The sequence below is a fragment of the Pelophylax lessonae genome (assembly GCF_965119305.1).
Source record: "Pelophylax lessonae genome assembly, chromosome: 4".
Classification (NCBI taxonomy): Eukaryota; Metazoa; Chordata; class Amphibia; order Anura; family Ranidae; genus Pelophylax; species Pelophylax lessonae.
Window position 1 is genome coordinate 480,193,784 of NC_138771.1, and position 14,332 is coordinate 480,208,115.

The 14,332-nt window shown below is 42.7% G+C and overlaps 1 protein-coding gene across 1 annotated transcript in view; it reads left to right on the top strand.

Moving 5' to 3' along the window:
- Positions 1-14,332, top strand: part of ANO2 (anoctamin 2) — a 373,778-nt gene that overhangs the window by 247,525 nt on the left and 111,921 nt on the right. The window contains exon 19 of the mRNA XM_082255012.1: positions 11,348-11,496. Within this exon, the coding sequence (XP_082111138.1) occupies positions 11,348-11,496 (149 nt within the window). The remainder of the gene's footprint in view (positions 1-11,347; positions 11,497-14,332) is intronic.

Below are 14,332 nucleotides of genomic sequence, written 5' to 3' on the forward strand. Positions count from 1 at the left end.
GGCAGGACGAATGGACACTGATAGGTGGCACTGATAGGCGGCACTGATAGGCCCTGATAGGTGACGCGGAGGCACTGATGGGCACTGATTGACAGCACTGATGGGTACTTATTGGCAGCACTAGTGGGCACTGATTGGCAGCACTGGTGGGCACACATTGGCAGAGCTGGTGGGCGCAGATTGGCAGCACTGGTGGGCACTGTTTGGACTGCACTGATAATCAGGACACTGATAATCAGTGCCCTGATTGTCAGTGTCCCTTTTAGAGAAGCCAGTTATCGGCTCTCTTCTCCTCTTCTCATGCTGTCAGCATGAGGAAAGGAGTGCGGATAATCAGCTTCTATTTACATCCATGGACACAGCTGATCATGTGGTAAAGAGCCAATCTGTGATCAGCAGTGTCTTCTAGACACTGTGATCACAGAGTGTGTCGCCCGTGCCCAGCAGCGGGCGTGCAGCTGGCGCAATCACAGGAGGTTCTAGCCCTCTGCGCTGTAGCCATCATTTGGCTATAGCGCAGTCGCTAAGTGGGTAATTTATTGAGAAATTACTTTGAAAAACCTCCCCTGGCATCTCTAGCTGTGGCCATCTTTAGTAAGTGCAGATGCTTCATGTAGAATTTTCTTTCTGGAATACATCTGTCTTTAGCTCAGGCATGCAAGCGGGAGGGTGTGCTTAGATAAAAAAGCATAAGGATTAAAATATTTAATGTTGATTGAGAGAGTTTAGTTCTACTTTACCTTTTCCCTACTCTATCAAAAACTAAAAGAATAAAAGGTTTTCTTTGCATACACCTTAAAGGGGTTTGTCAATCATCTGCTTTTGGGTCTTTGTTGGTATATTAACCACTTGCCGACCAGTCGCCGTACATACACTGAGGCAGGCCGGCTCTGTCCAGCTAGGCGACATACCTGTACGGCGCTTTTCGGGACCCCTAGCGGGGGGGGCGTGCATGCATCCATTCGCCACAGGGGAAGCCAGCTCAGGGTCCGGCAACCGCGATTGCTGGTGGAGACAGAATGGGGGTCTGTCGTCGTAAACATGGCAGACTACTGTTTTTTTTTTCAGTTATGAACGCAGGGATCCTGTGTTTCTCCCGTTTAGGAACACAGGTCTCTGTGTTCATGCAGAAAGTCCATAACCCCCACAGTTAGAAAGCACCCCCCCCCCCAGGGACAACCCTTTGATCGTCCCTGGTGTTAACTCCTTTCCTGACAGTGTCGTTAGTACAGTAACAGTGCATATTGTTAGCACTGATTACTGTAGTAATGTCACTGGTCCCGCCAAAAGTGTAAATAATGGCAGTTATGTGTCCGATCTGTCCGCCGCAATGTCGCAGTCCCGCTAAAAATCGCTGATCACCGCCATTACTAGAAAGATATATAAAAATAAAAATTACCTAAATCTTTTCCCTAGTTTGTAGACACGATAACTTTTGCGCAAACAAATCAATATACACTTATTGGGAAAGCTCTATTTGTGGGAAAAAAAGCACATCAATTTTATTAGAGTACAGCGTTGCGCGACCACGCAATTGTCAGTTAAAGTAACACAGGGCCGTAATCACAGAAAATGGCCTGGTCATTAAGGGTGTAAATCCTTCCGTTCCAGAAATGATTAAAGAGTTTGTTTTCTCCTGTCCCCTGGTAGTGAGTCCCTCTGAAAAAAAAAAAAAGGTTCTCACAGCATCTTTATTTCAAATTGCATGAGCAGAAGAACTACAGGTAAACCAACTAGCTCTCTTTAATACTGGTGGCGCTACAGGTAAACCAACTAGCTTTCTTTAATACTGGTGGCACTACAGGTAAACCAACTAGCTCTCTTTAAAACTGGTGGCGCTACAGGTAAACCAACTAACTCTATTTAATACTGGTGGCGCTACAGGTAAACCTACTAGCTCTCTTTAATACTGGTGGCGCTACAGGTAAACCAACTAACTCTCTTTAATACTGGTGGAGCTACAGGTAAACCTACTAGCTCTCTTTAATACTGGTGGCGCTACAGGTAAACCAACTAACTCTCTTTAATACTGGTGGCGCTACAGGTAAACCAACTAACTCTCTTTAATACTGGTGGCGCTACAGGTAAACCAACTAGCTCTCTTGAATACTGGTGGCACTACAGGTAAACCAACTAGCTCTCTTTAATACTGGTGGCGCTTCAGGTAAACCTAATAGCTCTCTTTAATACTGGTGGCGCTACAGGTAAACCAACTAGCTCTCTTTAATACTGGTGGCGCTACAGGTAAACCAACTAGCTCTCTTGAATACTGGTGGCACTACAGGTAAACCAACTAGCTCTCTTTAATACTGGTGGCGCTTCAGGTAAACCTAATAGCTCTCTTTAATACTGGTGGCGCTACAGGTAAACCAACTAGCTCTCTTTAATACTGGTGGCGCTACAGGTAAACCTACTAGCTATTTTTAATACTGGTGGCGCTACAGGTAAACCAACTAATTCTCTTTAATACTGGTGGCGCTACAGGTAAACCAACTAGCTCTCTTTAATACTGGTGGCGTTACAGGTAAACCAACTAGCTCTCTTTAAAACTGGTGGCGCTACAGGTAAACCAACTAGCTCTCCTTAATACTGGTGGCACTACAGGTAAACCTACTAGCTATTTTTAATACTGGTGGCGCTACAGGTAAACCTAATAGCTATTTTTAATACTGGTGGCGCTACAGGTAAACCAACTAATTCTCTTTAATACTGGTGGCGCTACAGGTAAACCAACTAGCTCTCTTTAATACTGGTGGCGTTACAGGTAAACCAACTAGCTCTCTTTAAAACTGGTGGCGCTACAGGTAAACCAACTAGCTCTCCTTAATACTGGTGGCACTACAGGTAAACCAACTAGCTCTCCTTACTACTGGTGGTGCTACAGGTAAACCAACTAGTTCTCTTTATTACTGGTGGCGCTACAGGTAAACCAACTAGCTCTCTTTAATACTGGTGGCGCTACAGATAAACCAACTAGCTCTGTTTAATACTGGTGGTGCTACAGGTAAACCAACTAGCTCTCTTTAATACTGGTGGCGCTACAGATAAACCAACTAGCTCCCTTTAATACTGGTGGCGCTACAGATAAACCAACTAGCTTTAATACTGGTGTCGCTACAGGTAAAGCAACAAACTCTCTAAACACCAGCACTGTTTTGTAGGGGTGGGATGAGCTGCCAGGCTGGGGAGTGTTGGTAATATCAGTATAATCAGTGTGAGAAACCAGCATTTAAAGTGCAAGTCTAGTTTTTCTGTCCCGTCACCCTCCCATTCCCCAAACTAAAAAATATTCTCTTTCCATGGAAGTTATTACTAGCTGATAGCATCATGGATGCTTTGTTACATGTCTTTAATCAAACCCAAATGCTACATGTAGTGACATGTGATAGCTGTTAATACAATAGTACAGTGAGCCCGGGATGCTGTGCCAAGAGGGGTGTCCACCAACATTCAACCCAGTAGACTGAGGACACCTTGTGGGGCAAAAGAAGTGCTGCAGAAGTGTTATGCTTGCCAAACAGATATTGGGGTCCATTCTGTCAGTTTTAGCTTCTTTATCCCAAAAGCTACAATAACCTTTACATCTTGCTTGCCTTTAATACAGAGTCTGTTGTGTATATTGTTAATTATCTTACCCAAATATGGAGAACAAGAGAACAAGACACAGATGTCCATGAGGATAAATTGTAACTGGATGCCACATGTACTCCACCACGTTACTCAGGGCATCATCCTTCATGTTATACAACGTCCTTTGCTTCTGTTTAGTCTGCGACTCTGCAAGACATTGAAGCAAATGCAAATCAAAATATCAACAGAAATCCCCTGTAGCAGGAACAGGACAGATTGTACTAAACCGTTCCAGGGGCCAGTAAGGAATGAAAGAGCATACCCGCTAGACAATAGATATTTTGTCATGCTTATTATTTGGCAAATTTGGTTTAAGTGGCTAGGAGTTCCATTTCAAAACCAACAAAGGGTTGCTCAAGAGAACAAATTGTTAGCATGAAAACAAAGATGTATTTTCAATCATAGCGTGCATATATGTCATTGACACTTGAAGGGCATCACTGTTGTTTTTTAGCAACACGGCTAATAACACAAAAAGCTGAGGGCACTCAGAGATTTATTTCCTTTCTCTTCCTACTTTTATTTCGTTCCAGCTGAAAAAGTGAGACATATACAGTACTGCTGGTATAAAAGAAGTGTTTATAAAGATAGGGGAATTTGTTTTACAGCAACGAATCAGATCTGAGCTTTTAATATATTAAACTGAGGCTAGAAATGCAGAGAGAATTATATTGGCTGCCATAGGAATTGCAATTGTCCACAACTGCTAGTCAAAAGTAGATATGAGACCGTTACTGCTTATTATCTAATAGGCAATTGGACTTATTCTGTACAACCTTATTCCTTATAACCCTTCCTTATTAATCCAATACCAGTTTGCTAAGTAACATACTTAAAGTGGTTGTAAACAATCACCTTGTAAAACAACCTATTCAGTTTAAAATAGAAATGAAAGGAAAAACATTTGTGCATAGATATAAAAAAAACATTATAAATACCCCTTTTCCCTTTTTATAAGTGATCACATACCCTCTGTTCTCAGCTGCATAAGAGCTGATCGGAGGAGAAGCAGCGGCACACTGAGCTTACCAGTGAATGGCTGTGCGGGGCGGGGTCAGGACAAGTCTGATCATTGAAGGAGAGCAGGCTGAGTTCCGAGCACAGCTAAAGAACTGACCACGGTGTGTGTTCGAACTCCTGTTTGGTGTGGTCAGTTTTTAATAGGAAAGCAGAGGGGCTGGCAGGAACATCAGGGATTTCAGGAAGCAATACAAAGAGAACAGGATACTTTCTCATACAAGTACATGGTACAGCAGGCACATATCGTGAATATGAAATGTTGGGGGTAACAAACACTTTAAGTAAAAAAAACAAACTTAAAAAAAGACTAAAGGAAAAAAAAGCCCATAGGGATCAGCCTATATATCTACAAATATTATATTACCAGAACCTAAAATCCGCAGTTGATCCAAAGGAAAGAGATGCCTTAAGTATGATTCGGTTTGCTTTAATACGGAATACATTTCCTTCCTGATCCTTAAAGCAGAACTCCATGAAAAAAAAAAATGTCTCCCTTTCAGTGGGGCTGTGCCCGCACTGCATGGTTTACCTGTCTATTTTTTCTAGGGGTGCACTGGAAGGCTATTTTTACCCATTCCTTCGATCCTCCAGAAAACCACACTCCCCCACATCCAGAGGTGGACTGTTCCTGCCATCCTCACATCCAGAGCCGGTCTATGGGCGTGATGAAGTCAGGAAAAGTCCATTTACAATACCTCTAGCATGCAGGAGGGCAGGAGCAACAGGGACCGGTCTCGCACTCTGAGGATTGGTGGATTAAGTAAGTATATCTCTGCTCTGAATTCCCCCACACAAAAAGGAATGAATAACCCATGCATTGCAGGCACAGCCCCACTGCATGGGAACAATTATTTACACTTAGATAACTTTCTGGGTCAACAGTCTAAAATGATATTTCCTACAAATAAGAGTAGCCCTTCCTTTATATTTTGTGCTTTTAGAAACACTTACCTTTTTGAAACAATCTACTGAGTCATCTAGAACTGCTTTCTATGGAAGTCTATTCCACAATATCAAAATTGGAGAATCAGTACAATAAAGAACCTAATTTTCTCCAGTCGCAAACAGTGCACTGATATCTTATTTACCCTAAAATTATCAATTTCTCAGTTAAGTTACTGTATGGACCTTTTATGTATTCATACCAGGTGATCAAAAGTTTCCTCCTGTTAAGGATGAATGAATTCATTTCAGTTAAAGGCCAGTTTAAGGCTAGATTCACTGCATCCAATTCACATGACAGGGGAATGTGCCTGGCTCTCATTGGAGCCGGTTCACACATCTCCGGGGTGGACGCAGAGCACATTGCATAGGAGTCCTGTGCACATTTGGCTCAGTTTCATGTCCGAATTCAGGCAAAAATTCGGGCCTGATTCATCCCTGAAACGAAAAACAGGGACGCACCAGATCCCCTGCTGTGAGTCACATCTGTATTAGGTGTGAATCCAGCCTGAGGGATTCTTCTCTAATCCCCTAAAAAGGCCTGATCGTGTCATGTATGAGTTCTATAGGTAGTTTTTTGCACTTCATCTCATAATGCAGGGAAAACAATAAACCAATCAGCTGACCAGAGACCTAGAAGAAATGTTAGATGTGCAGGCATGGTCTAAACCAGTGTTGTTCAACCTTTTTTCACCCAAGGCACTTTAAAATCTGGAAGAATCTCAAGGCACACCAACCAAAAATGCAGCCTGGACTGGACGGAACAACATGACGTCACTCTGGCCCTCCAAAACCATAGAGCCTATTAAAGAGGATATACTCTTTCATCGCCCCCTGGGACTAGCCGGCTGCACTATTGGATTGCTTTTCGGGTGAGCCGGTGGGAGGGGGGTACATCCCCTCCCGCTGCTTCTGAAAGAATTCCAGTGGCTCATGTGCTGCTTGGAACCCTTTCATTAGAAAGCCAGCTGTGGGCTGTAAAAAACAATACTGAGGTTATGGCTGATATCTTCAGCCATAACCCCGATAAACCATTTCACAGCCGGAATTTATATTTAACTATGCAGTGCAGGTGTAGCGCAGGGTACTTGCACTTTTCATGTGCGTTACCTGCCGTTTCTCCTCAACTCCTCAACTTCTATTGTGTCCTACATTTTCTGAAAGCACACCAAAAATGAGGGACATAATAGAAGTCTATAGGAAACTGCAGGTAATGCACATGAAAACCGCGGGTACCCTGCGCAACACTTGCACAGCGGCCAAACTGCAGCAGAGCAATGTGCAAGCGGAAGACAAAATAAAAAGAAGTGCAGTTACCATTAAAGAAATATAGTTACTATTACCAATAATAATAATAATAACCAACATATCTTATGTATATTTATATTGCATTAAAAAAAAAAAAACAATCACCATGCCTGCAATTATACCTAAAACAAAAACATGCAGGTAAATTACAGGTACAATTGCTGTACCTCATGGAGCTCAGAGGAGCTCATATGCAGCCACTGAAAAGCCTCCTCCCTGTTCTTCCTCCTCTCCTCATGCTCTGCTTCACCTCCCCTCGGGGAAAAGTGCGCCAGCCTGCGTCTCCTGGGACCTGCGTCTCGCACATCCCAGAAAGCTGTGCGTACGCTTGACCCGCCCCTAGCAACCGATGACCTCATCGGTTGGCAAGATGCGATCAGACGGCCCGCACAGCTTCCCAAATGCCTGCGGCAGCGGGAAGTGAGCTTTAGACAGCGGACCAGAACCGCTGTAACAACAAAGCTTAACTGAGTGGCCAACACAGTTTGTAGATCAGATGGGGTAATTTTGCCACGGCACACCTGGGGACTCTTCCCGGCACACCAGTGTGCCGCAGCACACAGGTTGAAAAACGCTGGTCTAAACAACCTGTTAGCTTATCCTTCAGTCAGCTCTCCCATACATTTGTAGACATACACGGGTAGAAATTTGTTTTAATGTTCGGATAGAAATTCTGCAAATTTGCCATAGCATGCGATTGACAAATTTCACTACAAAACCCTTAAAATGTTTGTTTAGAGATACCATGCCAATTATTCAAATTTTAACATTTCGGTATGCATGGTAGTGATGTCATGTTATTGCCAGTGACCCTACCAAATATTATATATACCATATATAAAATGAACCAATATTCATGACAGAAAATTCTATATCCAAATCAAGCTTTACAGATAAAACTACAGAAATTCGAGCCATGGGGCCTTGCAAGCTTTACCCAGCTTGACATATTTCATGGAAAAATCGGGTGAGCCAGGTGGAAAAATATGGGCTGAACATATACTGCATCCTTGCACATTCATTGTAGAAATAAAACTGCATCAAGGGTGCACAGCCGTGATTAAATGAAGACTGTAAAAAACCCTTACCTGTAAAAAGTCTCTGTAAAGCACATGCGCAGAGCTCCATGCGGCAGCAAGCATATACAATTCCATACACTGGTGCTTAGAATAGATGTCAATGATAGATACCTGTTTATGACAGACAATGAACGTTCTACTGCATATCCAGATCAAGCTTTACCTACAACATGTTCAATAGAATAAGTAAAATTTTTCCAAATGGAAACGACATAAACAATTAGGTTTTTTTAAGTTCAGAAAATAAAGGAGAAACATTTTCCATCTTTTGCCTTCAATTTTTCTTGTCACTGCAGTCAACGCCATTCATGGAGATAACCATAAAAAATATAACAGATGTTCAGAAAATGATTATGTTCACATAAAATACTATCCATTGTATGACTAGCTTAATACTGGGCATTGACGACTCAAATCTCAGCCATCCAGCGAGAGACAGGGGCAGAAAAAATCACTTGATTACATTATCCATGCTTAACAGCATGGATGGAAGAATCTTCATTGTATTCAGACGGAAGCTGCTTCTGCGGCTGAATATTACAGGATGCAGTACCTGTTCAGTCAATCATTTTCCACCTGGCTTAGCTGATTTTTCCCCGAAATATTTCAAGCTGGGTGATGCTTTCAAGGCCCCATGGCTCTAATTTCAGTACCTTTAGCAGGAATTCAAGTTGTCTATGGGAACCTTTATTGGTTGCAAGTATGGGAAGGATCAGATAAACACCCAAAACACCAAAGTACTCTTAAGGAGTAATAGGGCAAGGTGTTTTAAAACTTCCCCCATAGTTTAGCTAGAGGTTTGCGGTGGTGCAAATATGTCGATGGAAACCAGCTGGATCAAGTGATTGTTATTAGTTACCTTTAACACTTATTGACTACTCCCATTCTTTGGGACATTTTGTATAGGAACAAGAATGTTAGGTGTCTGAAGTTATTATCCCTAGACTCAGCAAGTCAAGAGCTTTCTTCATGTTGAACAGACAGCTGGGCTGTTCCCTAACATGCCTAGAGAGCTGAAGAATCTCATCTGATTATCACCTATGTCACACAGAGAATCTTGGTCTTCTAAACCAACTTCATACAACAACACAGGATTAGAGGAGTTTTCTGTTCACAGAAGAGTGATGATAAGTCCAGGACGATGCTTCATTCATTGGTATGCATTCCATTCATATCACAGAGGTCACTGAGTTACTCTATTCCCACCATTGACGTCAGTGATGGCAATATTGATGCATATAAAAGGTCTAAACATATTACCAATATACAGCATTTATAAACATAAATATTTACCTTCATAACCATATATAATTTTAAAAAATCTTCCTTAAACTTTCTCTTGTAGCAAGAAATGCATTGTTGTGTTTGTCATTTTGTCTTCAGCCATTATCATAGTTTTGCCACTAGAGAGCATTGTTTTAACAGCACATTGTTCTTTCCTACCCTTGTCACCGTAAGATGGCTGCTTCAAATATGTTAACAAATGTTACTGTATGGAACAATAAAAATATTTGTGCAGCTAAAAATACATTTGCATGTTGTACTGAGGATTTTCTGAATGAAAATAAACTCTGTTTTAATAAGAAGTGGCAGTGAAATAGTCAGCTTTGAAAATAATCCTATCTGCTAATGCAGGTTTGGACTCTTTGGAAGCACCCAATGGAAAATGATAACATTTGGATTTTGGCATGCAACAAATTGTGCATTTTGTGCATTAATTTAGGGCATTTTTTTAACCAAGGTAATTTATTTAAAGCGTTGTAAAAGAACAAGAAAATTAAAAAAAATACTGTTTGTAAAGTTATGCAGTAACGCTCTGTTGAATTTGTTCCTTTGTGAAAGAGACAGCGACTGGCCTCTTAAAACCCCAGCTACAGGTGTTGTGCCCTTCTGAGTCTCATCACCTCCCATGTGCGTATCAAATAAAAAAAGTAAAGCCCCGTACACACGCAACGATTATCGGCCGACCGATCATCCGTCTTTTGTCCAGAGTTGTGTTTTGTTGGTTGGAATGTGCCTAGACTGCACACGAATTTTCTCGCCCAACAAAAATCTGCTTCTGAAGTGATGTCATGTGTTGGTTTGCTTTCTTTGTGTTCTTTCTTATCTGAGCATGCCCGGCCAACAAAAATTTTATAGTCTGCACACCAGATTTTTTTCGCCCGAAAAGTCGGATGTCGGTTGTCGGAAGCATCATACTAACAAGCCGAAAATTGGCAGATCGGACGTTGGACGAAAATTCCCTGCCAATTTTCGATGCGTGTGTACGGGGCTTAAGGCTGTATATTGCTGCTCTGCTTCAAAACTTTATTGGAACAAGTGGGCAAGGCACTCATGGGCTGTCTTCCTTTGGTGCATTTAGCTTCCTACTGTGGCTTAGTGGAGTGCTTTTTACACTTGTTCCATTTGATTTACTTTGATGCAGAGTGAAACAGTGGTGTGCGGCCTTACTATTTTGTATTTTTAAAGTTGATAACTCTCTATCGTGCCTTACAGAGCTCAATTCTTCAGTAAAGTGGAATTAAACCTTAAAATATTTAAGGTGTCCATTGTAGTCAATAAATAAAAATTTCAGTGATCTGTGTTTACGTCCCAATGTTCTTTGAAAGTGCAGGACCTTATCCATATGTGTGTATATTATATATTTCCTATATATATATATATATATATATATATATATATATATATATATATATATATATATTATAATATTATATTTCCTACAATCCTTTGCACCCAGATCAAGCAAGACTTTCCAAAGCCTTCTTTTCAATTTATGTTTTTAAACACCCTTGTTAAGAACTACATGCTCTGCACGCAGGGTGTACTGTGCTGCAGTGATTGTGGAACATTGGCATATATTATTTATTAGTAATCAGGTGTAAATTATTTGAACTGCAAAGAGCCTTTGAGCCTTTCAAGCAAAGTGGGGAGCAGAGAATTTCATTTAATAGTGTAACCTTTTAAAGGCACACCGTATTGAGATAAAAAACAAAAGCCATTGGCAGATAAGATGCATCCCTTATCCACTAGTCTATGCTATATTTTCAAGCTAAACTGGGAGTGTACCTTTAAAGATTCATTAACTATTCCTTTAATGTTCCAATGGCCGGAAAATATTCTGTACTCAGCATTTTGGATTAATGAAATCATTTCTGATTCATGGGCATTCTTCTTTGTACGATCAGGATATGAGTCATTATGATTTTATGGATTTTGTAAAAGATTTTGCTTTTCCAATAAGCCTTTACTAAATTTTCATTTATTAGCTAAAGCAGTTGTTGCATGGACAACGAAGAGAGCAAAGCAAACTACAACGTTTAATTTAAAAGCTGGCGCAATAAGATTTTATGTTTCCTTCATTTCAGGAAATTGAAAAAATTGTTCAGAAAGTTGAAGGATGACAGGACAGACTCCCGAGAAAATAGTATGCACAATTCTAGAGAACATCAACAATGGGTCCGTGACTACGCTTTGGAGCCATTCACTGGACTGACACCAGAATACATGGAGATGAGTAAGGGCAAGCTTATGTGCAATGTTTGTATTGTTCTGAATGTTAGTGGTTTAAGGATATTTATGTAGTTATGGTAATACACTATATGGCTAAACGTTTGTGGACAACTGACTATGACACCTATATAAGCTTGTTGGACACCCCATTTCAAAATAATGGGCATTGCTATAGAGTTACCCTCCTTTGCTGCTTCTACTTTTCTAAAAAGGCTTTTCAATGAATTTTCTATATGCCAAAAAAGGCTGGTCATGTACTGATGCTGAAGAAGAAGGAATGGTGTTCAGTGGGGCAGAGGTCAGGACCCTGTGCAGGCCAGTCATGTTCTTCAACACCAAACTCATCAAACCATGTCTATATAGAGCTGGCTTTGTTCACAAGGGCACAATCATGCTGAAACAGAAACGGGCCTTCCCCAAACTGTTGCTGCAAATTTAGAAGCACGCAACAATTGTCTAAAAAGTCTTTGTATACTAATGTTTGCCAATAGAGACTACATGGCTTGATTTTGTGCACCTTGTTTTTAAATAGGGGGATCAGAAGACTAAATATTTCAACTAAATCCACAGCCAGTTCGTTTTTTCAAAATTTTCTTTGACTAAACATAGGCTTTAACTCCATTAGGGAGGTACATAAGAAAATAAGTGAAGATTACTTACAGCTTGGTAGCCTGCAGCCTAACCTCCAGCTTGTGGAAAAATATTTCTGTCACCATACAGACCTTTATCCTTGATGCTGACCACAATTAGTGCATTGGGGGAACCAGACCTCTGTCTCCTTTGAGTGGACTTTATATAGGATGGTAGATTAAATTTTGAGGGAAGTATTCCAGTCCACTGATGGCTCAGCTTCCGACAAAATATTTGTAATGCGTCTTTTCTAGGGTTGAGCGGACACCTAGATGTCCGTGTTCGACGGGTTCGGCCGAACTTTAAAAAAAAGTCCGGGTCCGTGTCCCGGACTTTTACCGAACTTTTCCCGGACACCGAACCCCATTGAAGTCAATGGGGACCCGAACTTTAAGGCACTAAAATGGCTCTAAAACACCAAAGGAAAGGGCTAGAGTGCTGCAAATGGCAGCAAAACGTAATTAAGAGCATGGCAAGTGCTCTGCAAACAAATGTGGATAGGGAAATAACTTAAAACAACAAAAAAAAACAGAAAAATAAAACAATGTTCTTCTTCATCTCTGAAGGACGAGGCCCATATGGAGTAGGAGGGAGGTTGAGGTGGTGGTGGATGTGGCGGTGACATAGGCGTGCGCACAGGGTGTGCTGGGTGTGCCTGGGCACACCCTAATCACCTAGGGCACATAGCATTGCCAGTGAGGAGATGGGAAAGATCTCCCTGGGACCTGCTCTGCTCTATTTCTCCTTGCCTACAGGTACATGGCCCCGATACATTACTCTCCCTGCTGGCAAACACATGCATGTGTATTTCAACTTTGGGGTGCACACCTTAATGCAATAGGCTGCGCACACCTATGGGCGGTGTAGGTGGAAGCGGCGGTGGAGGAGGACCAGGGCCGGATTAACAGCATCATGGGCTTGGTGCTGAGGATTTTGAAGGGCCTTAGGGCCGTGCCTTGCCATGCACCCAGAGGAGGAAGGGTGCAGCCATGCATGCCTAATTCAACATGGGATGCTGTCTCTGAAGCCCATAAACACATCCATGCATCACCAACTGTCCCTCCTTGTCCGGCCTTCACGCTGTGTGGGGAGGTTCTGAGGGTGCTGCCTGGGGAAGCGAGCATAGAAGCCAGACTTCTGTGTTTACAAGTGACAGAAGAGCGGTAACAGTGAATATGGCCAACCCGGGGCCTATATAAAAGGTAGGGGCCTGGAGCTGCAGCTCCAATAGACCCTACATTAATCTGGCCCTGAGGAGGAGGACGAGGTAGCCAACACTGCTTCTTTTCACAAATTTTAAATGAGGGTACACCCCAAAAGAGTGAGAAAGAGCAAAAATGGAACAATGGGTGGGTAAGGTCGGTATCCATTGCTATTCTGCATAAGGTACGGAAAAGTCCCGTGGGATCCATGCCTGGTTCATTTTAATGAACGTGAGCTTGTCCACATTGTCTCTGGACAGGCGGCTGCGCTTGTCTGTTATAACGCCCCCAGCCGTGCTAAATACCCGTTCAGATAATACACTGGCTGCAGGGCACGCCAGCACCTCCAAGGCGTAAAGGGCAAGCTCAGGCCATGTGCCCAATTTGGAGACCCAGAAGTTGAAGGGGGCAGACCCGTCATTCACTACATGTAGGCGTGTGCACACATACTGCTCCACCATGTTGGTAAAATGCTGCCTCCTGCTAAGACGTTCCATCTGAGCTGCTGGTGCTGCTGTTTGTTGTGGCGTGCTGACAAAGCTTTTCCACATTTCGGCCATGCTAACCCTGCCTTCTGAGGTGCTGGCGGTGCCCTGGTTGCGTTGGCGACCTCCTCCTCCTCCTCCTCTGCCTTGTGCTTCCACTGTGGCCCCGCTGTCAGATGGGAATGCCAGCAGCATGGCGTCTACCAGCGTGCGCTTGTACTCGCGCATCTTGCGATCGCGCTCCAGTGAGTGAATTAAGGACGGTACGTTGTCCTTGTAACGGGGATCCAGCAGCGTGGCCACCCAGTAATCAGCACAAGTTAGAATGTGGGCAACTCGGCGGTCGTTGTGGAGACACTGCAGCATGTAATCGCTCATGTGTGCCAGGCTGCCCAGAGGCAACGAAAGGCTGTCCTCTGTGGGAGGTGTATGGTCCGTGTCCTCTGTATCCCCCCAGCCACGCACCAGTGATGGCCATGAGCTGGCCTGGGTGCCACCCTGCTGTGAACATGGTTCCATCTCC